Source organism: Mauremys reevesii, linkage group 2 (assembly GCF_016161935.1).
Source record: "Mauremys reevesii isolate NIE-2019 linkage group 2, ASM1616193v1, whole genome shotgun sequence".
Classification (NCBI taxonomy): domain Eukaryota; kingdom Metazoa; phylum Chordata; order Testudines; family Geoemydidae; genus Mauremys; species Mauremys reevesii.
Genome location: NC_052624.1, coordinates 34,872,465 through 34,899,590, shown reverse-complemented (window position 1 = coordinate 34,899,590; position 27,126 = coordinate 34,872,465). Strand labels below are relative to the sequence as shown.

Here is a 27,126-nt window from a genome sequence, read left to right as displayed (position 1 = left end):
AACGTTGTTCAACATAGCCAAAACTTCCTCACTCGCTTCTACCTCTGCTTCAAACTGGAATCCATCCAGAGAAATCTCTTGGCTGACCCCCTGCTGATCATTCTGTGCTGCAGAACAGGGAAACATGTTATCACCTGATTCCTGCTAGCTAGCAATTTCTGCTGCTGGCTGGCTTCAACAAGTCTGTCAGTGGAAGGGCTCAGGCACACAACACAACAGACTGCTAAAGTGAGTTGGAGCAAGAGTAGCAAAGCTCTCCTGCCCAGTTTCTTCTACTCCATAAGGAGTCTGGTAGCCACCCAAGGCACGCTGATACAAAAAGAAAGCTTCAGCTACCTTTGTGAAGGGAGGCAGGAAACAACTGGAGAACAGAGACAAACAGAGAACTGGGAGCCAAAACTTTTTTGTTCTTGACTGGCTCCTTGCCTGAAGACAGGATCAGGAGGAACACCCAATGGTTGCATGCACTGTGTGAAACCATATCCTTGGAAGATTACCAAAATATTATTTTATGAATAAAGTAATGCTGACTAGATCACCAAAATTGTCTCACTGTTTTCTATCAACATAAACCACAGTCTTTTTTACCCATTGAATACAACTGAACACTTAGAATGTAGACAGTAATTCAGACTCAGACTTTAAGGTCAGAAGGGACCATTATGATCATCTAGTCTGACCTCCTGTATGATCATCTAGTCTGACCACAGAATCTCACCCACCCACTCCTGTATCAACCCCCTAACCTATGTCTGAGTTACTGAAGTCCTCAAATCGTGTTTTGAAGACATCAAGGTGCAGAGAATCCTCCAACAAGTGAGCCGTGCCCCACGCTGCAGAGGAAGGCGAAAAACCTCCAGGGCCTCTTCCAACCTTCCCTGGAGGAAAATGCCTTCCTGACCCCAAGTATGGGGATCAGTTAAACCCTGAGCATGTGGGCAAAACTCACCAGCCAGCATCCAGGAAAGAGTTCTCTGTAGTACCTCAGATCCCACCCCATCTAACATCCCATCACAGACCATTGGGCATATTTACCCATTAATAATCAAAGATCAATTAATTGCCAAAATTAGGCTATCCCATTATACCATCCCCTCCATAAACTTATCAAGCTTAGTCTTGAAGCCAGATATGTCTTTTGCCCCCCACTACTCCGCTTGGAAGGCTGTTCCAGAACTTCACTCCTCTGATGGTTAGAAACTTTCGTCTAATTTCAAGTCTAAACTTCTTAACAGCCAGTTTATATCCATTTGTTCTTGTGTCCACATTGTTAATAAGCTTAAATAATTTTTCTCCCTCCTGATATTTATCCCTCTGATATATTTATAAAGAGCAATCCTATCTCCCTTCAGCCTTCTTTCGGTTAGGCTAAACAAGCCAAGCTCTTTCAGTCTCCTTTCATAAGACAGGTTTTCCATTCCTCAGATCATCCTAGTAGCCCTTCTCTGTACCTGTTCCAGTTTGAATTCATCCTTCTTAAATATAGGAGACCAGAACTGCTCACAGTATTCCAGATGAGGTCTCACCAGTGCCTTGTATAATGTAACACCTCCTTATCTTTACTGGAAATACCTCGCCTGATGCATCCGAAGACCGCATTAGCTTTTTTAACGGCCATATCACATTGGCGGCTCAGTCATCCTGTGATCAACCAATACTCCAAGGTCCTTCTCCTCCTCTGTTACTTCCAACTGATGTGTCCTCAATTTATAACCAAAATTCTTATTAATCCCTAAATGCACGACTTTGCACTTTTCACCATTAAATTTCATCCTATTACTATTACTCCAGTTTACAAGGTCATTTGAGAGAGACCAACCTACTACGTAGAGATTTTCTTACTTCATAGTTGTTTTAAAGAAAGGAGGAAACTTATGAGGTTTGGTTTCTGTATACTGTAAAATTGACAGACTTTTTCCAGAATATGCAAATACATATCTTTTGTCTCTCCTGGCTAATTGGGAACTGAAAGCTGTAGCCCTTTTCAGTAGATAACATAAATACAAGAATCACGAAAACTGTCTTTGCAGCACACATTAACTTCAGATGTAAACAATGAAAGGTGGAGCAGATTTCCTACCTTGTATTGTTTACTTCTTTTTCCAGGTTGTTCTCTAAATGTGACACTGTGATATAGACACTTGAGTAAACTGTATTTTTTTTTTAAATCTGGACAGATGTGTCAATATTTTTAGGTCAAAAATTTGCCAAGCTTAGCAGTAATACATTCAAGTTTTACAGTAACAAAGTATTACTGCACTTATTCCTAGTTACCAAATAAAATGTTATTAAAACAGAAGCTTTTTTAAAATAAAAGTATATTTAAATTATCCTTTTCATATAATTATTTTCAGTTTCTTTCAAGTCAATTAAAAAATAAAGTATCAGGCCCACACTGATGGGCTGTAGAATTTTGCAGAGAAATTGAAAACAGGAGGAAGACTGGTCTGTGATCTAAGCGAGAAGAGTAGTGCAACAATTTATCTAAGGAATATACACTGCGAGAATAAAGCAGATCAAGAAGTTTGTACTGAAGACAGCAAATAAGCCTGACATTTATTAGTATGCATGAAGGTATTTCACCTCAGTGTAAGATTTACACTCATGGAAACAGGAAAGATTTCATTATCTTAAAAGGAGATGATTATTTTGACATGGATCATTTTTTCTAATTACTACACACTCCTAAGGAGTAAAAAAACCCATAACAAAGCATGATAATGCTGTTTCTGAAACATGGAGGTGTTTTGAAAAATATCCCTCATCATTCATTTCACTTACTTTAAAAGAAAAGTGAACAGCAGACTCGGGAGGGTAAACAATGAAGTGTCTTAAGGTAAAACCAAAGCCCTGAGACGTCCTCCTTAACATAACTGTTTTTGGACCAGGCCAAGAGAATGTTTCTTCTTCCTCCGATGGCGATACAACTTCACTCTGCTCATTTCCATCTTTATGTTTTGACACCTAGAATAGATTAGAAAAAAAGTACTATATTAAAAAAAATGGAATTTGCAATTTTGTTTTCTCTCAAGAAAATCCATCTTCAAGAAATAAAATGTACAAGACAAAATACACACACAGGATCATTATATCATCAAGCTGTAAGTTTGCCTAATACACTAAGACTTGTTCCACCAAAGATTAAATCTCAGGTTATATTCTGAATATAGTTATTTTTTAATTGTAAGTGAAGCTGTATGTATCTCAGAAAGTCAACGTACAAAACAAAAACAAAAAATACACCAAGCACTAAAGTTTAATACTGTGTACTGAACTAATCTAGTGAGATCCATACAGATTGCAAATCTTGTCTGACTCAATTTACTCATGTACAAACACTAAGCTTCTTCCTGGGTGTCTGCTAGGATTCCATTTCAGATATTTACACAGCACAAACACATACATACTGTACATAGACTATTCTGTCCTGGCCTGTAATTCACATAAGAATGGCCTAACTGGGTCAGACCAATGGTATCCTATCATCTGAGAGTGGCCAGTGCCAGATGCTTCAGAGGCAATGAACTGAATAGGGCAATTTATTGAGTGATCCATCCCATCATCCAGTCCCAGCTTCTAGCAATCATAGGCTTAGGGAAACCCCAAGCTTGCAGTTGTCCCCCTGACCATCTTGGCTAATAGTCATTGAGGGACCTAACCTCCATGAATTTATCTAATTCTTTTTTTTAAAACCAACCTATATTTTTGGCCTTCACAATGTCCCATGGCAATGAGTTCCACAGGTTGGCTGTGCATTGTGTGAAGTGTTTCTTTTTATTTGTTTAAAACTACTGCCTATTAATTTCATTGGGTGACCCCTGGTTATTTGGTTATGTAAAGGAGTAAATAATACTTCCCTATTCACTCTCTCCACATCATTTGTGATTTTATAGATCCCTAATACCTAAGTTGACTAGTCCAAGTCTTTTTAAATCTCTCATTGTATGTAAGTTGTTCCATACCCCAAATCATTTTTGGTGCCCTTCTCTGTACCTTTCCCAATTCTAATATATCTTTTTTGAGATGGAGTGACTAGAACTGCATGCCGTATTCAAGGTGTGATGTACCAAGGATTTATATAGCAGCAGCATATTTTCTGTCTTATTAACTATCCCTTTCCTAATAGTTCCTAACACTGTTAGCTTTGTGCACTTCCACTACACATTGGGCATATGTTTTCCGAGAACCATCTGCAATGACTCCAAGATCTCTTCTTTGAGTGGTAACAGCTAATTTAGACCCCACTATTTTATATGTATATTTGGGATTCTGTTTTCCAACATGCATTATTGTGCATTTATCAATAATGAATTTCAACTGCCATTTTGTTCCTCGGTCACCCAATTTTGTGAGATCCCTTTGTCACTTTTCACAGTCAGCTTTGGGCTTAACTATGTAATTTTATATTGTCTGCAAACTTTGCCACCTCACTGATGCCTTTTTTCAGATAATTTATGAACATGTTGAACAGCAGTGGCTCCAGTACAGATCCTTGGGGGACCCCATTATTAACCCCTCTACACTGTGAAAGCTAACCATTTAATTCCTACCTTTTCTCTCCCATCTTTTAATCAGTTACTGATTCATGAGAGGACCTACCCTCTTATCCCATGACTACGTGCTTTGCTTAAAAACCTTTGATGAGGGAACCGTGTCAAAGGCTTTCTGAAAGTCCAAGTGCAATATATCCACTAGATCACCCTTGTCCACATGCTTGTTGATCACCTCAAAGATTTCTAACAGAGTGAGGCGGCATTATTTCCATTTACAAAAGCCATGTTGACTCTTCCCCAACATAGTGTGTGCATCTTTCTGTCTGATAATTCTGTTCTTTACTATATAGTGTGCATAGAACTGGTATTCTGAGAGCAGCAGCTGCTGAACCAGATCAATTTTTATTTTTTAACCTCTTTACTTCCCTCCAACAATCACCTTCCATCTGACAAAACTGACAAATGTAGTAAAGGCCCTTCCATAACTGGTCCACGCGTTAAGTGTTCTGTCCTTGAAAAGGAACTATACAAGGTTAGACAAAAAACAAATCCAACTTCTACTTTACACAACATTTAGAGCAATGTTACAATGGAAATGAGAAAGGCATTTCATTTGTTAGGCTTCTTGATACAGAGGTTTAATCCTTTGCTATTCGAGAAAATACTGACTCAACTTCTTTGTTTTTGAGTTCATTCCTAGAATGACTCACCCCCCAGATGTTTCAGTATGCCAACGTCACCCAAAATTATACAAGTAGCAAAGTCAAAATTCCATCTTGTTACACCCTATTCCTCCAAGCATAAACAAAAGCACGTATTTAAAAATAACCCAAATATTTATGTAGATTTCATAAAACTAGCACAAATTATAAAGTTTAAATAAATTATCTCTTATCCCTTCATCCAGCTGCATATTCAGGCATTGTGATTTTCCAAGCCAATGCCACTTCATGCTTATTTACCTCAAAGCTAAAGTCAAAATAGGTTTAAATAAAAAAAATAGTGTGTGAAAACCTACGAGGCCCTCCAAATCGGATCCAGTGTTCTGTATCTGCTTTGGGTATTTGACCTGGTAATCACACAGATGTTTTTTCAATTAGCATGAACAGCCCCACAGCTTTAGTTGGGGGAGGGGGGAGAAAGGTTACCTACCTTTTGTAACTATTGTTCTTCAAGATCTGTTGCTCATGTCCATTCCATTCTAGGTGTCCACATGTGCACATGTGCAGTAGGAGATTTTTGCCTTAGGGGTATCCGTAGAATTAGCAGTGGTGCCCCCTCGAGTGCTGCACTCATGCGCCGGTATATCAGGCACTGCCGACCCTACGCCCTCTCAGTTCTTTCTTGCCTGCAACACTGACAGAGGGGCAGGAGGGCGAGTAATGGAATGGACATGAGCAACACATCTCAAAGAACAAGTTACGAACGGTAGGTAACTGTTTTTTCTTCTTCGAGTGCTTGCTCATGTCAATTCCATTCTAGGTGACTCACAAGCAGTTTTCATGGAGGTGGGCTCGGAGTTCACGGTCATGCAGCTTGTAATACTGCTCTACCAAAGCCAGCATTGTCTCGGGCCTGCTGGGTAAGTGCGTAATTTAATAAAATTTAATAATAATAATAATGCAATGTAAATGTGTGGACAGAATCAGGTGGCTGCTCTACGGATCTCTTGGATCGGCATTCGAGCCAAGAAGGTTGCTGATGATGCTTGCACTCTAGTCAAGTGCACTTTGACTATCACTGGTGAAGTCACACCCTCCTGCTCATAACAGTATTGGATGCAGGCTGAGAGCCAGGATGAGATCCTCTGAGCAGACACTGGGCTACCTTTCATCCTGTCAGCCTCCGCAACAAGCAATTGCACTGACTTACAGAAAGCGCCCTCTGGATGTCCAGGGCATGCAATCTGCGTGCCTCTTCAGAATTATGAGGCTTTGGAAAGAAGACCAGTAAGAAAATATCTTGGCCAGTATGAAACTGGGAGACGACCTTGGGCAGGAACACTGGGTGCGGCCACAACCAGACCTTGTCCTTGTAGAATCACCCTATATGATGTTCTAACATAAGTGCCCTGATCTCAGACATACTATGAGTGGATGTAAATCTCCACCAGGAACATAACCTTCCAGGAGAGAAGGAGCCTCGATAGCACAAGATTTAAATCCCAAGGAGGGGCAGGATCCTGGACGTGAGGGTAAAGATGATCCAGACCTTTCAAAAACTAGGCCACCATGTTGTGATCGAAAACTGACCTGCCTTACAACAGAAGGTGGAAAGCCAAAATAGCAGCCAGGTGGACCCTGACTGATGACAGGGACAAGCCCTGAAGTTTGAGGTGCAGAAGATAGTCCAGGATCACTTGCAATGAGGCCTGCTCAGCCCTGACACACCAATCCAAGGCCCAGCACATGAATCTTTTCCACTTTGCCTGGTAGGTCACTCTGGTGGAGGGGTTTCTGCTACCCAGCAAGACCTGTTTCTTCTGCATTTAGCCGCGTAGCAGCCACGCTGTCAAGTTCAATGCTTCCAGGCTCGGGTACAGGAGACTGACATGGTTATGGGACACCAGGTCCTGCCAGAGAGGGAGTCGCAGCGGCAGAACTACCAAAAGGTCCAGCAGCTTGCCAAACCAGTGCAGGTGAGGCCACTCGGGGGCTATCAGGATAACCCTCGCCGTGTCCTGTTTGATCTTCTCCAGGATTCTGTGGATCAATGGCATGGGCAGAAAGGCGTACATCAGGGCTCCGGACCACGGAAGCAGGAAAGCATCTGACAATGAACTCCTGTCCATCCCCCAGAGCAAACAGAACACGTGGCATTTCCTGTTCTGGCAGGGCATGAACAAGCCCACCTGGGGAGTTACCCACTTTCAGAAAATCATACTGGCCCTCTCCGGATGGAGCGACCACTTGTGGCGAGACGAGAAGGTCCTGCTGAGGCAATATGCTAACACATTCTCGGTCCCGGGTAGGCGCGCGGCTATCACATGAATGGCATGCCACACACAGAAGTCCCAAAGGCGGAGAGCTTCTTGGCAAAGGGATGAAAAACTGGCTCCGCCATTTCTGTTAATATAATACATCACTGTGTTATTGTCCATGAGGTCCTGCACCACCTTGCCCCTCAGGTGGGGCAAGAAAGCCTGGCCTGCCAGATGAACCACTCTGAGCTCCCTGACGATGTGGAGAGCCAGATCGTCCCGCAACCATCAGCCCCAGGTGCTTACATCGCCCAGGTCCAGTGCCTCTTCCACCACTTCCCAGCCCAGGCCCGAAGTGTCGTAGACCAGTGTCACCGACAGGGAGGAGATCACAAAGGGGACTCCCGCCAACAACGACCCAGTGTCCAACCACCAATCCAGGGATGACAAGATGTGATCTGGCACCCTGACCACCCACTCTAGATCGTATTTGTTGGGGTTGTAAACCAATGCCAGTCACGCTTGCAGAGGCCAGAAGTGGAGCCTGATATGACTGACCACGTATGGCCCAGCAACTGCAGGCAGGTTAAAGTCATAGCTAGCAAGTGGTTCTTTACAAGGGAGATCAGGTTTGATATAGTCTGAAAACACACACCTCTGGGAGGAAGGCTCTGGTTAGCGTGGAGTCGAGAACCGCCCCTATGAACTCTGAGTTCAACTGGTCTTACGATGGATTTTTCTCTTGTTTAGCAACAGACCTAGGTCATGGCAAGTGGAACATACCAGATTGAGGCTCCTCCTCACTTGGTCCCAAGACCTGTCCTTGATGAGCCAGTTGTCGAGATGTGGGAAGACCTGGCCCCCTTGATGTCAGAGGTAAGCGACCACTGGTGCCATACATTTTGTGAAAACCCTTGGAGCCAATGAGTGGCCAAAGGGGAGTGCCATAAATTGGAAATGGCATTCGCCCGCTATAAAATGGAGGAAATGTCTCTGACCTTGGAATATGGAGACATGGAAATAGGCATCCTTCAAGTTGAGGGTGGCGTATCAGTCTCCCAGATCCAGGGAGGGGATGACGGAAGCCAGGGAGACCATGCAAAACTTCAACATTTTGAGAGACTTGTTGAGACATCACAGGTCCAGGATGGGTCTGAGGCACCCTTTTGTGATTAGGAAGTAGTGGGAATAGAACCCCTTTCCCTTCATGTACCGAGGGACCTCCTCCACCGCTCCCAGGCGCAGGAGGTTCTCGACCTCTTGAAAAAGTTGTTCATGAGAAGGAGCTGGTCATCAGAGGGACAGGAAGAAGAAGGAGTGGGAGGGGCGGCCGAAAACTGCATGGTGTAACTTTGAGACACTATGTCCAGCACCCAACAGTCTGAGGTGACTTGGGACTAGGTCCAATGGAAAGGATGAAGACGGGTGAGGAAAGACCAGGGTGGATCTGAGGTGGTGACTGGGAAAGTGTCGCTCTCGGCCACACCCTCAAGAAGAGCGCTTCTGGCCCCCAGGATGTTTTGCCGGGGTGGATTGCGGGGCTAAGTGGGAGGAGGAAGGGCAACGCCAACTGAAACTAGTGTCTGTTCCTCCTCCTTGCAGATTCCGGACAAGACTGCCAAGGCCTAGCCAGCAGGGGTAGCTGGAACTGCTTTCTCATAGGCTGTATGCAGGCCCAGCAAATGAAGGGTGGCCTTGGTGTCCTTTAAGCCCATGCACCCTCGCATCCATCTGGTCAGAAAAGCGACCGCTCCCATTGAATGGGAGGTTCTAGATCGAGGTCTGCATTTCTTGGGAGAGATCTGTGGTCTGAAGCCAGGAACTGCACCTCATTACCACCGCTAACACAACCACCCTGGCTGCCAAGTCCGCCGCATTCCATGTCATCTGGAGGGATCACCTGGCAGCCGCAGAGCCCTCCAGCAGAATGCCAAATTCCTGGGCCAAACTCTGTGAACTTATGGAGGAAGTCCCATCAGTTGTGGTTTGCCACCTGGAACTGCAAACTGGCTGACGAATAATTTTTTCTTCCAAACAGATCCAACCGTTTGGCCTCTATTTTGGGGGGTTGAGCTGGTATGCCACTGTTTGTCTCTTTCATTAGTCGCAGAGACCACTAGCGAGCCCAGGGGAGGGTGGGTGTAGAGGTATTCAAATCCCTTGGCTAGGACAAAGTATTTGTATCCCTTGGCCTTTTTTGAGGAGGGAGCAATGGAGGAAGGAGTTTGCCAGAGACCCTTGGCAATCTTAAGGACACTGTCATGCACCAGTAGTGCAACACAGGTTAGGGTAGAAGCCAACAAGACATTAAACAAGGTGTCTGCTTGCTCAGCCATTTCCTCCACCTCCAGGCCTAAGTTCTCAGCCACCCGCTGCAGCAGGGCTTGGTGTTTTTTGAAATCATCCGACAGGCTGACACTTGAGGGTCCCGCAACTGCCTCATCTGGGGATGAAGATGATGATTACACAGCTTGGGGAGTCTCTGGGGCATCTTTCCCCACAGGGGAGCGAGGCTCAGGGGTGGACGCAATTCCCTCTAACTCTACCATTGAGTGTGCCTCATGCACTGAGCCCGGTTCCATCGGTGCCGCCAGCTGTCGCTACGAGGCGGCAGTCAATGAGCAATGTGAAGGGGGCATTGCCATAACCAATGTTCCCTATACGTGCCAATGAGAACACTGTGCTGGCCACTAGCCGTGCTACCAAGTCAGTGCCATAGATGTTGACATGGCCTCGGGTGTCCATTTGCACCAGTACAGTCTAGGCGAAGGACTGAACTGGGCTTCCGTGCTGGAGGAATCCCCTTCTGGTGACCACAGTGGGGCTGTGAACGGCTGGGTTTGTTTGCTGACCATCACGGTTGGAGATTGGTGCCCAGAGTGTGATTGATGCTGTGGGGGAGGGGGACCAGGGACACGACAGGGAGCACTGCCACAAGGCAGGCGAACGGGACCTGCTCTGAGATGACAACCAGCCAGAAGGTGAGCAGTGTTGGTACTGCGGAGACCTGCATCTTGCTCTGAGCGATCCGCAGCAGAGATAGAGAGTGCTGCTTCATCTCAGGGGATCGGTGGCACTCCACTGCCCCCAAGGGGTTTTAGGCGCTGGCTTGCCCTCGTGGGGAGCCTTTGCTGGTTCCTGAGGCACATGCTGGATTGGTGGTGAGGACAAAGGCCTGTGTTCTCTTGGCATAGGAAGCCTGTGAAGGCATCAGTGTCATCAGGCTTTTTGGTCCCATGCCACTCCCAGGAGTTAGTGGTGGACCTTTCACAGGGCTAAAGATGCGACTGGGAGGTATGAGCGCACAGCTATGGAGTGACTGGGCGGCCCAAAGGGGGTCCCTTGCCAATGACCCATGGCCTGTTTTGCCCAGTGCCGGGGATCCATGCTTTTGGGTCTTCTTTTTGGGCACCCACTGGCGATGGGAAATGGTGCTAGGCGGAGCCCAAGGCCAGGGGCACACTGCGGCCAAGATACCTGGTGAGTCCTAGCAGGGCTGCACAGAGGGTGGATGCAGGGCGGACTCCATGAGGAAAACCCATAGTCGAATATCCCACTTCTTTTGCGTGCAGGGCTGGAAGTTTTTACAAATTCAGCACTTGTCCCTAATGTGCAACTCTCCTAAGCACTTGAGGCAGCTGCTATGGGGGTCACGTATAGGCACAGGCCTATTGCAGTATGCGCAGAACTTAAACACAGAAGACCAGGGCATGTCCCGCCTGAGACGAAGTCCCCACTGTAAGCCTAGCTGCTAACTACTAACTACACTTAACACTAAATACAGTAACTCCTCACTTGAAGTCATCCTGGTTAACGTTGTTTCATTGCTGATCAATTTGAGAACATGCTCGTTTAAAGTTGTGCAATGCTCCCTTATAACTTTGTTTGGCACCCGCCTGCTTTGCCCACTGCTTGCAGGAAGAGCAGCCCATTGGTGCGAGCTGGTGGGGGCTTGGAACCAGGATGGACCAAACCCCCTCTCCCCACAATCAGCTCCCCTAAGTTCCTGTGTGGCAGCCACACAGCAGGCTATCAATTACCAGCAGTTCAGCTGTCCCTCCCCTCACTGCCATGTGCTGCTCCTGCCCTCTGCCTTGGTGCTGCTCCCGGGAGCCTCCTGCTTGTTGTGGGGAAGAGGGGGGCACTAATGTCAGGGTGCCCCCCTCCCTCCTGCTCCCCGCTTACCCCATCTCTATGGGATGTGGGGGAGAGAATGACAGGGTTCAGGATAGAGGGAGCATGCTGGCAGCAGCTGCTGTCTCAACTTGTTGATCTACTTAAAAAGGCAATTACTTGAGAGGGGTCAGCATACTTAAAGGGGCAATGTGCATCTCTCACACACACACACGGTGTGTGTCTGTCTGCCATGCTGCCTCCATTTGTGCTGCCTTGTAGAGTGTGAGGCTACATTAACAACGTGTTAACCCTTGAGGGCTCAGCCAAGTGCTAGTTCATCATTTAGCAGCAAGGTGTTCCTGGGAAATATCCCACCCTCTTACTTCACCACCTCAACCAAGTTTCACAATCATCATTGCTGTGTACAGTATTATATTGTTTGTTAAAAAGTAAGAGTGTAAATAAAAAATAAAAATAAATAAATAAATAAATAAGTCTTGTCCGGTGAAAAAATTTCCCTGGAACCTACCCCCCCACCCCCATATTTACATTAATTCTTATGGGGAAATTGGATTAGCTTAACATCGTTTAGCTTAAAGTCGCATTTTTCAGGAACATAACTACAACGTTAAGCGAGAAGTTACTGTACTGTACACAAACTATTTACAAGGCTCTAAGTCAGTAGGCAAAAAACCACTAGCCCTTGCAATGCAAGGAAAAGCGCTCTGACTAATCACCATGGGTAATAAGAAGGAACTGAGAAGATGTAGGGTCGGTGATGCCGATATATCAGCACATGAGCGTGGCACTTGAGGGGGTGCCACTGCCAACCCTACAAATACCCTTAAGGCAAAATCTCCAACGACCGCACATGTGGGCGTGCACACACCTGGAATGGAATCTACATGAGCAAGCACTCGAAGAAAAATATTAAAGCTTTACCTTTTAGATTAAAAGTGGGCTAGGTCTCCACTATAATGCTTTTCTCTACAATTTTTTTAATCTATAAAGGATTAGAGAGATTAGAATTAATTTGAATCTGAGAGAAGAAAGGCAACTTTCCAGGGAAAGAAGGTTTCTGCATGGGCTATTTCCCCAAGAGTCATGAATGATAGCAGTACTCACATCACTCTTCATCTGTGGCTAAATCGATTGTGGGGAATGAAACAAAAAATCTTGCATAATGTGGGCGTAATCCAATGCCCACAGAAGTCAGGTGGAACTGGATTGATGTCAAAGGGAGAATCCCATAAAAGCCCCAAGCACATGTTGAAGTTATTTGTATAGTATTTATTATTCTGACAGTAGCAGTACCTACAGGCATCACGGAAAACATAGGTTTTAAGGAGAATTTAAGAGAGACTCAGGTGGTCATTTATGGATTTTAGTGAGATGCTCTCTTCCCAAGCACAAAGGGAGTCATGGCAGATGCTTGTTGTGGTTGATATAGGTCAATGTCACCAGCAGAGTGAAAGAGGGTGGTAAACAGGGGCGGCTCTAGACACCAGCGCAAAGCAGGCGCGCGCGCGGCCCGTTCCGGGCGGCGGCATGGCTCGGGGAGCTCCTCCTCATGCCTGCGGCAGTCCCACGAGGGGGGGGGACGGGACCCGGCAGCGCGGCGCGGACGGGGCGGCCGTCCGTCCGCCTGCGGCTCCTCCTCCCGCCGCGCGGCGCGGCGTGTCCGCTCCTCGCTCGCTCCGGGTGGACCGCCCGCATGCCGGGCGGGCGCGGGAGCTCGAAACTCGCTGGAGAAGGGAGGGACCCGGCGCGCGACGCGCGAAGCGCGCGCTGGCGGGACAGCGCCATTTCTAGCGCCTTTCTCTGGTGGTAAATGTCATGATAAGAAGTTATCCTGGCAACTTGAAGCCTAAATGATGGACATTGAAAGTGAGGATAGGAAACCTGTGCTTGGTGTGGTGGAAATGGGCAATCCAGGAGAGGGGGATTAGGTGATCACACAGGCCAAGAAACTTAAATACTTAGGTTTAGTTAAGTTATTCAACCTTTTAACATAGCTATCAAGTTAGCTATTTAAGACTTCACATCACTACCTTACTATGCAGTTTCTGTATATATGTGATTTTTCCCCTCAGTTCAATAAATTGGATCTTATAAACAATGTTGATAGGCAGTCTGAGGGTTACAATTTAAAGCATCTTGTATGTAAGAGTGTATCCTCTCAAAAAGTCTCTTACATGCTCATGAGAAAACAGAGAACCAATCCATGAAGGACAGAGCTGGTCTGATCCCATTAACTGGGCAAACAGGACAGTACTTGAACCACTGGCCTCAGAACATAGAGAAAAAAAAACTCTTCATTACTAAATTTTTCAAGCTGAAGTGCAGGGATTCAGTTATTTAATTCCCATGTAGTAGTGTAGAGATAACTGTCAATTTTGTACAGAATAGGTGGTACATTTGAAAAGTTTTGGGCAAGACAAGTGATAGAAATAAGATTAAAAAAATCACATTAGATGTGAATGTTACACATTCAAATGTAAGATAAATATTTAGATGTGTCATGTATACGCCAATGTTTTTTAAAAGTTTAAAGTAATACCATTTATTACAAGTGTTACACACACCGTTAATTTAAGTAGATAGCAATGGCCTAGTTAATCAAACAGAAAATTTCAGAATGAATTACTCATCATCATTGAAGTTAAATTCTCCTGAAACTGAAACCTGATCGATAAAAAACCTACAAGTAGCATTGTAACATAGCAATTTGACTGACCTGAGATTAGAATGTCCCTGGAGTTAAGAGACAAGGTGGGTGAGGTAGTATCTTTTACTGGCTCAATTTCTGTTGGTGAGAGAGACAAGCTTTTGATCAACACTGAGTTAAAAGTTAAAACTGTAAGGGAATTAACTTAAATTTATGTCAAATTTTAGCAGCAAGGTAGGATGAAATTGCCTATAATGGCATGTGGCCCATTGGCAACTGCCAGTAACAAAAATCCCCAACTGCTGGAGACGAGACATTAAATGGGGAGGACTCTCAGTTACTACAGAGATTCTCTCCCAGGTATCTGCCTGGTAGGTCTTGCCCACATGATCAGGGTCTGACTGCCATATTTGGGGTCAGGAAGGAATTTTCCCCCAGGTCAGATTGGCAAAGACCCTGGGGGGTTTTCACCTTCCTCTGCAGCATGAGGCATGGATCACTTGCAGGTTTAAACTAGTGTAAATGGTGAATTCTGTGTAACTTAAGAAGTCTTTAAACCATGATCTGAGGACTTCAGCAACTCCGCCAGAGTTTAGGGGGTCCATTTCAGGAGTGGGTGAGGTACTATGGCCTGAAATGTGCAGGAGGTCAGACGAGATGATCATGGTGGTCCCTTCTGACTTTAAAGTCTATGAAAGATGTTAGACTGACATTTATTCACAGAGCATGTACAAAGTTAATTCTCCATCTTCAATCTTTAGCTCTTTGAGACTGCCAACAATGGGTCTGAAAGTATTACTTACAATGACTCATGTCACACATTTTATATAGATATATAAAATAATCACTCATGTCACAACATAATTTCTTTAATGTCACCCCATGAATAACCATCAGATGGCAGCAATTTTCAGCCACTGCTGTGACCAGAGAAGAATCAATTAGTTACAAGTTAAAGACACCCATGAACCATCCAGACCAACACCCTTGGTGTTCCCCAAAATTACACCCTATCCACCAAAACCTCCCTCTTTAGGAAAAGCTTTTTGGAAGGAAAAGAAGAAGCTTTCCGATATAAAATGAAGCTGTATGATGTACAAGAAAAAAAATGTGCACAAGAAAGAGATGTTGCTTTCTATAGACAAGAATGACTTACTGAGGGCAGAGCTCCTACACACTTTTACTTGTGAACCGAATATGATAGTCAAGTAGAAGAATACACATCATTTCCTAAAGGTGACTTCTCTCTAAAGAGGCTTCACTTGCATTTCATCAGCATGAAAAATGTAGTTACATAATGAATAATTTAAATTCACTAAACATAAGTTCTGACAAACTAGACTATTTTGTAACATACATCTTAGTAAAGCTGTGTGTCTCTCAGTTTCATTTTAAACAGAATATAAATCCCTGAATCTCTATGGATTATCAGATCACAATCAGAAACTGAACCATCAAAATCAGACAGGAGCTGAACAACCCAAGTTTAAGTACCCTTTCCCTAAAAAGAGTTCAAGAGACATTTCTAGAAGTCCCGAGGGAAAGGAGGTTTTTTCCAAATCTGAAAACACCATTTCCTGTTCTGTGTAGTTACCATAATACACCCGAGATGCTGAAGTTTACAGCAAATGCTTTGCCTTGAATATTGAATTTAATAATAAACAGTTTTCTGACCAGTGAAGATATCCACAGACTGCAGGATAGACCCTTGAACTTAATTTAACAATATATTAGCATCCTGAAAGCCTTCCAACAAGCAGCCCAACTAAACTAAATAAGATTAGTAGACATTCTTGATGTTTTAAAATAAAATATTTCACATAGACAAAATATACAAATTTTCAGACCATCTTCATACAACAAAGTGGACCAAATAACATGCACAAAAGCAAGTCAATATTTTACAAATCATTAGCAGGTTATCTTTAAGCTTCTGTGTGCTTCATACAGGTAGCCCTATGCAATAAAAAATAGTCCAGCCTGGAGGTGACAAAGGCATGGATAACTGCAACAAAAAATCCTAAATCCAGAGAAATCTTCTAGTTGGCTTCCTTCCCATACTCACAATATGCACACACACCCCCTCTCTCTCTTTATATAGAACACTAACACTGTCTGGTCAGCTGACCACCACTAAACAAACAGATATATCAATAGTTGCCTTAAAAATATCCAACATACTTTACATTCAAGGAAGAACATTAACCAATGAATCCTCAGAACAACCCTGCAAGTCAAGTATACAGCTGCTGGTCTGAAAGTTTAAATACCATAGATACATCTTCAGTCATTTGTGGTAAATTTTGTGACTCCCACTGAGGTTTGAGGGAGTCACTTGGGTTGTGGGTCTACGGAGTCAAGTCAACAAATTGTAGCATAATGTGTGACGGGCAGGTCACAACCCTGACTGCATTTTGGTTTATGTAATAAACAGTAAAATGTTACAGGGGACTACCCTACTTACACTGTAAATTAATTCTCTGAATGAAGGTACACGCAAATACCAGAAAATCTAAAGTTATATTCCCTATTCTTTACGTGCATGTCTGGTTGATTACATACATACACAGGAAGATTTTAAAAAGGCACAAACAGGAGTTAGGTGCCCAACTTCCATTTACTTTCTATGGGAGCTGAGCTCCAAGTGCCTTTTGTGCCTTTCAAAATCTCCCCCAAAAGTAAGTTGAAACTTTTGGGTTTTTTTAAATAATGGAGATATACCTCTCTCATAGAGCTGGAAGGGACCTTGAAAAGTCATCAGTTCCAGCCTCCTGCCTTCACTAGCAGAACCAAGTACTGATTTTGCCCCAGATCCCTAGGTGGCCCCCTCAAGGACTGAACTCACAACCCTGGGTTTAGCAGGCCAATGCTCCAACCACTGAGCTATCCCTCCCCCCATTTAATAGAGTTTATTACTGACACCAATAGCCTTAATTATGTCTTCAATGCAGTCCATCTGGGTTAGCCTAGCTTGGGTGGAAGAAGCAAAGCTATTCTTGAGTTACTGTCTCTTCACTGGTGCTTCACTCACTACAGGACAGGTCCAACAAAGAAAGTAACAGAATGCCACTAGCCATCACCTACAGCCCCCACATAAAGCCTCTCCAGCACATCAAGGATCTACAACCTATCCTGGAAGACGATCCCTTGGTCTCTCAAACCTTGGGAGGCAGATCAGTCCTCGCTTACAGACAGCCCCCCAACCTGAGGCAAATACTCACCAGCAACCACACACCACACAACAGAAACACCAACCCAGGAACCATCCCTTGCAACAAACCCCATTGCCAACTCTGTCCACATATCTACTCAAATGACACCATCACAGGACCTAACCACACCAACCACACCATAAGGGGCTCATTCACTTGCGCATCCACTAATGTGATATATACCATCATTTGCCAGCAATGCAACCTCTGCCATGTCTGGTTTGGCCAATGTACAGTCTCTACGCAAAAGAATAAATGGACACAAAGCAGACGTCAAGAATTATAACATTCAAAAACCAGTGGGAGAGCATTTTAACCTCCCTGGACACTCAATTTCAGACTTAAAAGTGGCCATTCTTCAACAAAAAACTTCAAGAACAGACTTCAAGGAGAAACAGCAGAGCTGAAATTCATTTGCCAACTTGACACCATCAAATTAGGCCTGAATAAAGACTGGGAATGGCCGAGTCACAACAAGAAGTAATCTCCCATCAACTGTTAAGTACAGGCCATCCACCCTGATGGAACTGGCCTCATTAGCACTACAAAAAAATTGTTTTTTTACTCTGTTGACATTCACACCTTCTTGTTAACTGTTGGAAATGGGACACATCCCCCTGATTGAATCATTGACCTCCCACTTGGTAAGGCAACTCCCATCTTTTCTTGTGCTGTATATTTATGCCTGCCTACTGTAATTTTCACTCCATACATGTGAAGAAGTGGGTCATAGCCCACAAAAGTTTATGCTCTAATAAATTTGTTAGTCTTTAAGGTGCCACAAGACTCCTTATTGGTTTTCACCCAAGTGTGTTGCTAGGATTTCTAAAGGCACGTCACATGGTTCTTAACCCTGCAGAAAGTTGAGCCACTCTGATTCTTTCCCAGTAAATTGTGGGAGAACGTGTCTCTCCTTCTGGGCACACAGGGGAAAGAGTGGGCAAGCACTGATGGACTAAATATTTAAATTGTTTTGCTTATGCCCCCACTGCAAAGTGGGTGGGTTACCAGCACAAGTGAAAGCAGCACTCAGGCTTTAGCTAATCCCCAAACAGCTAGCTAGATTGGGTTGAAATCGCCACCAAAACTCAAATGAGATGTTTTGGGTGTGGACAGAAGCCTAATTAGGGGCAACATCCAAATAATAATCTTGGTTAACTCTGCAATAAAGACATCCCTGACATAGTAGTTTACCGAGAGCATTTTCCTAAATGTCTCCCTTCTAAGCACTTTGTTACTGATCATTTGTATTAAGGTAAAGATTATAAATAGGCTTGGAAAGATTAGCTTTTTCATCAGCAAATGTCAAGTTCACTACACTCCAGTGAAACCAGTGAAAAAAATATTTCCATCGATGATAATCAAAATATATAGATGGCAAAGAAAAACAATGCTTGAGAACTTAGTTTGATTTAAGGATATTTACGCTGTATATTTTAATGTGTGATGTTGACAATTTAACTGTTATAAAGCTTAACTTTTTGAATCTCAACGTCTGTCATTAAATAGTTACTGTCTCACCCCTGTTATCTGATCTTTTCATAAATTCCCACAACTGTGAAAATTTTAAAAAAAGATTGTTAGAATTCTAAAAAAGCTTACAAACATCAATATCTATCCAAATTATAAAAAAAATAAAAATCAAATCCTGGTGAGCCTAATTATAAATGTTTAAAGAGCACTCTGGAGTCGGGTGCGTTTACAGAGAAGGCAGTATTTTTAATCAGCTGTAGGAGCATGTTCCCTAGTCTGTCTCCAGTCAGGCTTCTGGAAACATCTAGCTCACACTGAGCATGCTCAAAAGCATAAAACCTGCAGACTATCACCACCTTATTTACATTGTTGTTCCTTCATAGGCAGCTCAATCTCTAACCTCATTAGCAGGATATTTTAAATGACAGAAGAATTGGAAAGATTTGCCCTCTTCCTTGGTCTGGACCCAAAATCAGACGTGTAACTAAGACCAGAGGTGACAACTAGCTACTTCTACCTGGGCTATACTGCTTGGCTCTAATATATCCAGAGTATAGAAACTCATTCCCTGTTGCACTGTAACAAGCAGCCACCCAGAAATGTTGATGTTGGAATAGCAAAATAGTCAAAGATAGCCTCCCACTATTACAAAGGTTTGGTCATTAACTTGCCAACTCATTAACTGCAGTGTACAAAAAAATTAACAAGTCACAAAAAGGAACAATGCAATAAGATCCAAACCATGAACACTCCCTCTGTTTCCAGTTTCTTCCATGAAATTTCAGAAGGAGAACACTACGGTAGTGCTTAGGTAAAAAAGGCACTTACATGCTAGTAAGTTTTCCACTGTGAATGGGGATATTTAATTAGTATATTAATCTTGCCTTCACCATCTTCACTAAACTCTTAGGCCATGTCTACACTAGCACTTATGTCAGCAAAACTTGTCGCTCAGGGGTGTGAAAAAGAGCACTGAAACTTATAGCGCTGAAGCTTGCAGTGCGGGGGGGGTGTTTTTTCACACCCCTGAGCGAGAAAGTTGCAGCACTGTAATGTGGTAGTCTAGACAAGCCCTTAGAGTGACTTCTGACAACCTGCAGGATTTTGTTCAATGACTGCAGAGGTGTTAACAGGCCACTTCACCTTTCATGGTCCCTTAGCACAGGCAGTTCGCACATATTCTAACAACATGGAGTCCGGCGGCACCTTAAAGACTAACAGATTTATTTGGGCATCTGAAGGAGTGAGGTTTTTTACCCACAGAAGCTTATGCCCAAATAAATCTGTTAGTCTTTTTTGTGGATACAGACTAACACGGCTACCCCCTGATACTTGATACCTGTGCTAAATAATCTGTTCCATCTTGTATTTAGCTTGCAGGTTCAGAGTACCTTTCCCAGATCTGAAGAAGAGCTCTTTGTTGCTCGAAAGCTTGTCTCTCACAACAGAAGTCTGTCCAATAGAAGATACTACCTCACCTATCTCATCTGTAGGGGGGTAATTTCAGGAAACATCAGGAGTTTTGTTTCACCTCTAAACTGAATGTTTCTTAATATCAGAAAAGGATATTGACCTATCACTTTCCATTTGAGGATCTCCTTCTCCACAGGAGATAATAAAAACAACTTTTTTCTTTATTTTTTAAATAGCAGATTAGGCCTGGTTGACACACGGAAGTTTAAACTGATTCTAGTTAAATTGATTCAACTACTGTTTAAACTAACTTTATTTAAATCAGTGCAACTTTGATCAGGGCCTATACTTTACATAACAGAAGATTTCAGGGAACACTGCTTAAACAAAAAAAAACCAACCCACCCACACGGAAGCATGGGAGAACAGGATATCCCAACACATGAGAACATAAGAATGGTCATACTTGTAGTGAAAACATGCTGTGCTGGCAAACCACACACGTGTTTATTACATTTACTCCTGGCTTAAGGTAAAGCAATGCTCAGGTTATTGATTAAGCATAGACTAGGCAATAGCGCACGTAGCCTCTCTAATAGCTCACGTAGTCTCTTCACCATTCATGATATATTGCACAAAGGGAGATGGCTGTGGGGGAACCAATCAATATGTTACAAGTAACTATGATCTCATGCTCTTTGATCTAATTACTAATAAAAACCCAGCTCAAGAGAGCTCGGGACGCCTGCTTAACAAACCTCTTGACTCCGCGTCTCCTTGATCCCAACATCTGGTGACCCGACGTGATTCACGGATCCGAGGACCCCTGCTCATCCGACTGGAATAGTCTAGGTGCACCCGCTGGAAACAGCCACTCGTGAGTATGGGAGCGATTTATCAGTGCCACAAAAGGCTCATGCTAAGGAATTATTTAAGCTCATTGAGGAGCGGTTGCCCAGCGGTTACGCTGCGGCATGTAGAGGATTTTGTTAAGGAAATAGAATGTCAATGCCCCTGGTATCCCGAAGAGGGGTCCCTGCAGCAAGAAGATTGGCAAAAGATAGGAACACAGCTCTTTGAGAAACCGAGCAGCAGTACAGCACCTGCTCATGTGGCAGCGCTGTACTGAGGCAGTGGGAAAACTGGGGCCACAGGCGTCTCTCACTGCCGCCCGCTTCTCGCTGATGACACCGCCTGCTACCACCAGCGCCTGCGGTGTCGGATACGGGCAGCGGCCCTCGGATCCCCGTTGATAAAGGAACTGATCAGCCTTGTTTCGGGAATCGTGGGGGCTGCGTTGCGTTGGCGCGTGAGGCGGGGAATTGAATTTGGAGGAAGAACATCAGTGGGAGGAGTTGCCCATGCTAATGCCTATAGCGGCAGGAGTCGATGCACAGGGCGATGCCGTCAGACAGTGGACGGCGCCACCGTATACAGTACTGAGGAAGTGAGAAAAGCTATCACGGAGACAGGCATTAGGTCTAATTTCGTGGCAGGCATCTTAGAAGGAATTGGAAATGGCTACATTATGGCTCCACAAGATTGGAAAGACTTATTTCGTATGGTGCTGACCCCCGCCCAGTATATGGTGTGGGACAGTGAGTTTAGGTTAGCTGCTGTGGGATACTCAACCCCAGCTGCCACGCCTGACCAGATTTATGGAGCAGGCCAATTTAGCACTATAGAGGGACAGTTGGAGTTAGACCCAGATGCATATATTCGTACTAAACTTAGTGTTATGAGAGCTTTCAGAAGGGTTCCGTAAGTGGGAAACCGACTAGGTCTTTCACAGCCACCCGGCAGCAGCCTACAGAGCCGTATCCGCAGTTCATAGATAGGCTCAAGGAAGCAGTACAGCGGCAGGTCGATAACGAGGAGGCACAGACAGAGCTTTTACAGCGACTGGCCTATGAGCAGGCTAATGCTGATTGCAAGAAGGTACTGCAATCTATAATACATCGCCCCTCGTACACTTTAGCGGACATGATTCAGGCTTGCGCGGATGTCGGTAGTCAAACCCATGCTATGGCTCTTTTGGCGGGGGCTATAAGACAAGGTAATAAACCAGCAGGAAATTGTTTTAATTGCAAAAAACCGGGACACTTTAAAAGCCAGTGTAGGGCACCGGAGAGGAGCACATAAAGGAAGGCCCCAGGAAGGGGGTAGGCCCTCCAAAAAATGTCCTAAATGCAACAAGGGGTATCATTGGGCAAATCAATGTCGATCAGGACTAGGGCAGGGAAACCAGTGAACGGGCCCTCCCCGGGCCCCGGAAAAACAACGGGGGCGGAAGAATTGATTAGAGCGCAACCAGCAACGACCGGCAGTGCTGGAATAGACTTGTATAATCAAGAAGAAAAATCCTCATTCTTACCGGGGGAAGTTCTTTTAATGCCTACTCAACTAAAAGGGCCCCTTCCTGAAGGGACGGTGGGCATTATACTCCCTCGGTCATCAGCAAGTAAACAAGGAATTATGGTAGTTCCAGGAGTGATTGATGCTGATTATCAGGGAAAAATATATGTTCAGTATTGGAGTCACCTGCCTTTTACTTTAAGACAAGGGGACTCCTGGGCACAACTGATACTGTTGCCATATGAGCTCCCTGGAGAAAAATCACAGGTAACACCTACAGGAGGTTTTGGATCCACCCGCACTGAAGGCGACAGCGACTCTTCCTTTCACCCACAGGTGGCGGCGTTGGTACACCGAATATCCCTGCACAAACCTCAACGTAAGTATAACCTCCAAGGTAAGTGGCTGACCGGTTTGTTGGACACAGGGGCGGATGTTTCTGTCATAGCTGAAAAGGATTGGGAACCTAAATGGCCCTCTGAGATAGCCCCTGGTAGGAGGAAGCCAAGCATCTAAAAAGAGCTCTCAATGGTTACCGGTAAAATCCCAGGAACAAGGCCCCATAATAGCATATATTCAACCCTGCATATTGCCTTTACAGTTTAACATTTGGGGAAGAGATTTGTTAGAACAGATAGGGGCAAAACTGGTTTTGGAAGATGAGTAAGCCTCAGGCTCTTCCGTTACAGTGGAAAACTGATAAACCAGTCTGGGTAGAACAATGGCCATTACCTAAAGACAAATTAGAAGCTTTGCAGCAATTAGTTGAGCAACAATTAAAAGATGGCCACATTGAGCATACTACAAGCCCGTACAGTACTCCTGTTTTTGTAATTAAGAAAAAATCAGGAAAATGGAGGCTCCTTCACGATTTGAGGGAAATTAATAAAATACTAGAACCTATGGGCCCCCTGCAGTGTGGCCTCCCCAATCCAAATTTAATCCCTTATGACTACCAGGTAGCAATAATTGATTTAAAGGATTGTTTCTTTACAATACCGTTACAGGAAAAGGATAGAAAGTATTTTGCATTCACAGTGCCAGTCCTGAACAACGCCCAACCCACAACACGTTATCATTGGAAAGTGTTACCCCAGGGCATGTTAAATAGCCCTACCATGTGTCAGTATTTTGTAAATACTGCTCTTCAGCCTTTCAGAAATAAGTTCAAAAAGCTACTTGTATACCATTATATGGATGATATCTTAATAGCCCCTACCCACCACATGGAAAAGTGAGTTAACTGATATCTTATGTCAATCGGGTCTGGTAGTAGCCCCGGAAAAAATACAGGAAGCCGAACCTTTTCAATATTTAGGTCATAAAATGCTTGCAGCATACTCCATGCCCATACTTCCAAAACTTACCTTGCCAAAAAAATTAACATATGTAGTACTTCAGCAAATTCTGGGATCCATAAATTGGATAAGACCGTATTACAAGATTCCCACATCTATGCTAACTCCACTGTTTAATGCCCTAAAATTAGGAAAGCAACCGGGAGACATAATATCACTAACAACGAACAACAGGAGGTAGTGCATAAGGTCAACGAAGCCATGGCAGACAGATGGGTAGATAGAGCAGTACCTGACGTGCCCCGTCCTTAATCATTCTTGGGGACACTAAGCAATTCATGGGGCATTACTTCAACATACAAGTGAGAGAGAATTTATCCTCGAGTGGATGTATTTACCACACACACACAAAAACACACTCGTCCCATTGTCTGGAATGTTTGCTCAATTAATCACTAAAGGACGCATGAGCACTAAACTTGTTTGCCATGGATTTAGTAAACATTATTATCCCCATCCCCATCGCCACCTGGGAAGTTGCATGTATGCACTCGGAGGAGGTGCAAATAGCCCTAGCCAATTATGTTGGGTCCGTAACACCATACTCCCAAGGATCCTCGTCTCCAAGTTGCTCAGCATATTCCACTGAAAGTATTTTACTTGGTATCTCCGTTCCCATACAAGAAGCTCTTACCATTTTCACCGATGGTGGCCTCTAGAGGGTGGTCGCTTGGAAGAAAAATGACCAGTGGAAATCCCAGTTTACCTTACATAGCGCTCTCCTCGGCGTGCGGAGCTAGCTGCGTTAATTCTTGCCTTTAACACATTTTCTGATCAACCGGTTAACCTCATAACAGACAGTTTGTATGCTGCAAATGTTGTTAGTAATATTGCTTCTAGTTGTGTTACTGCATCTTTGGATAATAATTTGCTTGGTTTATTTCTTTCCCTACAACTGATATTACGTCACATGACATCTATTTTTATTGCACATGTTAGAAGTCATCAGCCTTTCCCGGAGAAATCTACAAGGCAATGCCTATGCTGATAACGCCTTAAAGGCTTTCCCCTGCTCTCCTATGGAAAGTCACTCCTTACATCACCAAAATGCTAGGGCATTGGCCAAGCAATTTTCCATACCACTATCTGATGCACAAGCGGTTATTCAGCAGTGCCCTGAGTGCACTGGAAACCTCGCAGGCCCCGCTATCGGGGTAAATCCTCGGGGGCTAGGTGCAAACCAATTGTGGCAAATGGACGTCACTCGGTTCCCACCATTAGCTCCCTGGTCCTATTTGCATGTAGTCATAGACACTTATTCTGAATATATATGGGCAACGCCACAAAAAGGGGAAAAGGCAAAACATGTCTGTAATCACCTCATTCGTTCCTTTGCAGTGATGGGAAAGCCATCAGCTTTAAAAACTGACAACGGCCCAGCCTATTGCTCTTCAGCGATGGCAGCGTTCTGCACGCGATGGGAATCACGCATACCTTTGGCATCCCATACAATTCCCAAGGACAAGCCATTGTAGAACGAGCTAATCGCACATTAAAAACTGCTCTCCTGCGGCAAAAACAAAAAGGGGGAATTGTCCCCGGCAGCCTGACAGAAAAGGAAGAATGGCTGGCTCAAGTACTGTTTACACTCAATCATTTAAATCTATTACCTTTCAATTCTCAATTTTTCACCAGGGCACAACGGCATTATCAGAGTTCTTCCTGCTCCAAAGGTAACCTATCGTCAGCTACCTGGCCCGGAGTGGAGCGGACCTGTGCCCCTAATCACCTGGGGGCGCGGGTACGCAGCTGTATCAACACCAAGCGGCCCGCTCTGGGTCCCTGCACGACCATACAAGGATGGCGTGGCATCAGGGACTGAGCAACCCCATCCCTGACTTCAACATACACTTATATGATGAACAAGGAAAAGTGACAACGGGCCGACAACGAGGGGGCCAACGAAATGCACCTGTCACATGGGGCCAAGTAAAGAACCTAGCTAATCAGGCTGAACAACTGTTGGAAAAAACAGGACAAGAGAAAACGGCAGAGAACTATATGATGGCATTAATAGCCTCCTTAAATGCCAATTCTGTACTTTTGTTAACGATACTTATTTTCAGTTTAACTACTGTCCCTACGGAAGGGGGGCCGATAGTGACTGGGGGGGTTCATCTTAATATATGGGAGGTATTTGCAAAGACTTTAAACCAAAGTACCTTCTGCTTAACGGAGCAGAGGGCGGTGGGGGAGGTGCTAGGATCTTGCCTAATACCAGTATGCCATAATCCCAAAGACATCAACAATGATACATGGTTTTATAATTCTCTAGAACAAAATTCTACCCTTAGGGCCTTAGGGTACCCCGGGTACCATAATTGGGGAGATCGACTAACGCACAAACCACGTTTTGCCGTTACCCTGTTAACACCGCATGTTGCTAGTTTTAATGTTAGTTGTGCTAGAATGGTTAATTGTACCAAAAAGACTTGTATTCAATTCCCAAAAGGGAACTTCAATTGCTCAAGTATGGTTAATATATCATATATGTATGAGTACCTACAATTGCCAAGGGGCTGGTTCTGGTCCTGCCCCGGATATACCTTTAACTACATTCCAGCCAACATCAGTCATGAAACTCCATGCTGTCTTAGTAGGCTGTCTTTGGTTTTGCCTCAAAAGGAAGCTAAGGGTACACCACTTACTAAGACAAAACGAAGTGTATTCCTTGATGAAAGCTGTAATAGTCACGCCCTAATTAGCAAGGCGAATATGTCGCTGGCGTATCCCTGGTTGGGGTGCCCGGTCTGGCGGCACGAAACAGTAAAAATATTAACGCCTTAGCCTGCTCGGCAGTAAAAGCCTTAAATACAACTTCTAAAGCTCTAGCCTTGTTAAATGAGGAACAGGGCGAATTAAGACATGGACTTTTGCAAAACAGAGCGGCCATAGATTATCTTTTAATGCAACATCATTATGGGTGTGAAAAATTGGATGGTATGTGTTGCTTTAACCTAAGCAATAATGAAAAAGCAGTGGACAACCAAATTGTAAAACTACATAATTTAACAAAAGAAGTTACTATGGATGTTGGTTTTTCAGGATTCTGGGACTGGCTTACTGGATGGCTGCCAGACCTATCCTGGCTAAAGCAAATGTTTGCATATGTTATTGT

General features: G+C 44.2%; 1 protein-coding gene and 1 long non-coding RNA gene across 19 annotated transcripts in view; one reads left to right on the top strand and one right to left on the bottom strand.

Annotated features, from left to right (window-relative positions):
• ARHGAP21 (Rho GTPase activating protein 21) overlaps window positions 1–27,126 on the bottom strand; it is a 239,276-nt gene that overhangs the window by 121,601 nt on the left and 90,549 nt on the right. For 17 of the 18 annotated variants that reach the window (XM_039522408.1, XM_039522406.1, XM_039522404.1 and 14 more), the window contains one exon: window positions 2,782–2,964. In XM_039522408.1, the coding sequence (XP_039378342.1) occupies window positions 2,782–2,964 (183 nt within the window). Of the gene's footprint in view, window positions 1–2,781; window positions 2,965–14,266; window positions 14,283–27,126 lie in introns of those variants that run through there. The other variant, XM_039522417.1, reaches the window with a different exon arrangement.
• On the top strand, window positions 21,113–25,662 carry LOC120397024. Its single transcript, XR_005593624.1, has 3 exons — window positions 21,113–21,172; window positions 22,987–23,029; window positions 25,644–25,662. It is a non-coding gene; the product is annotated as an uncharacterized LOC120397024 (long non-coding RNA).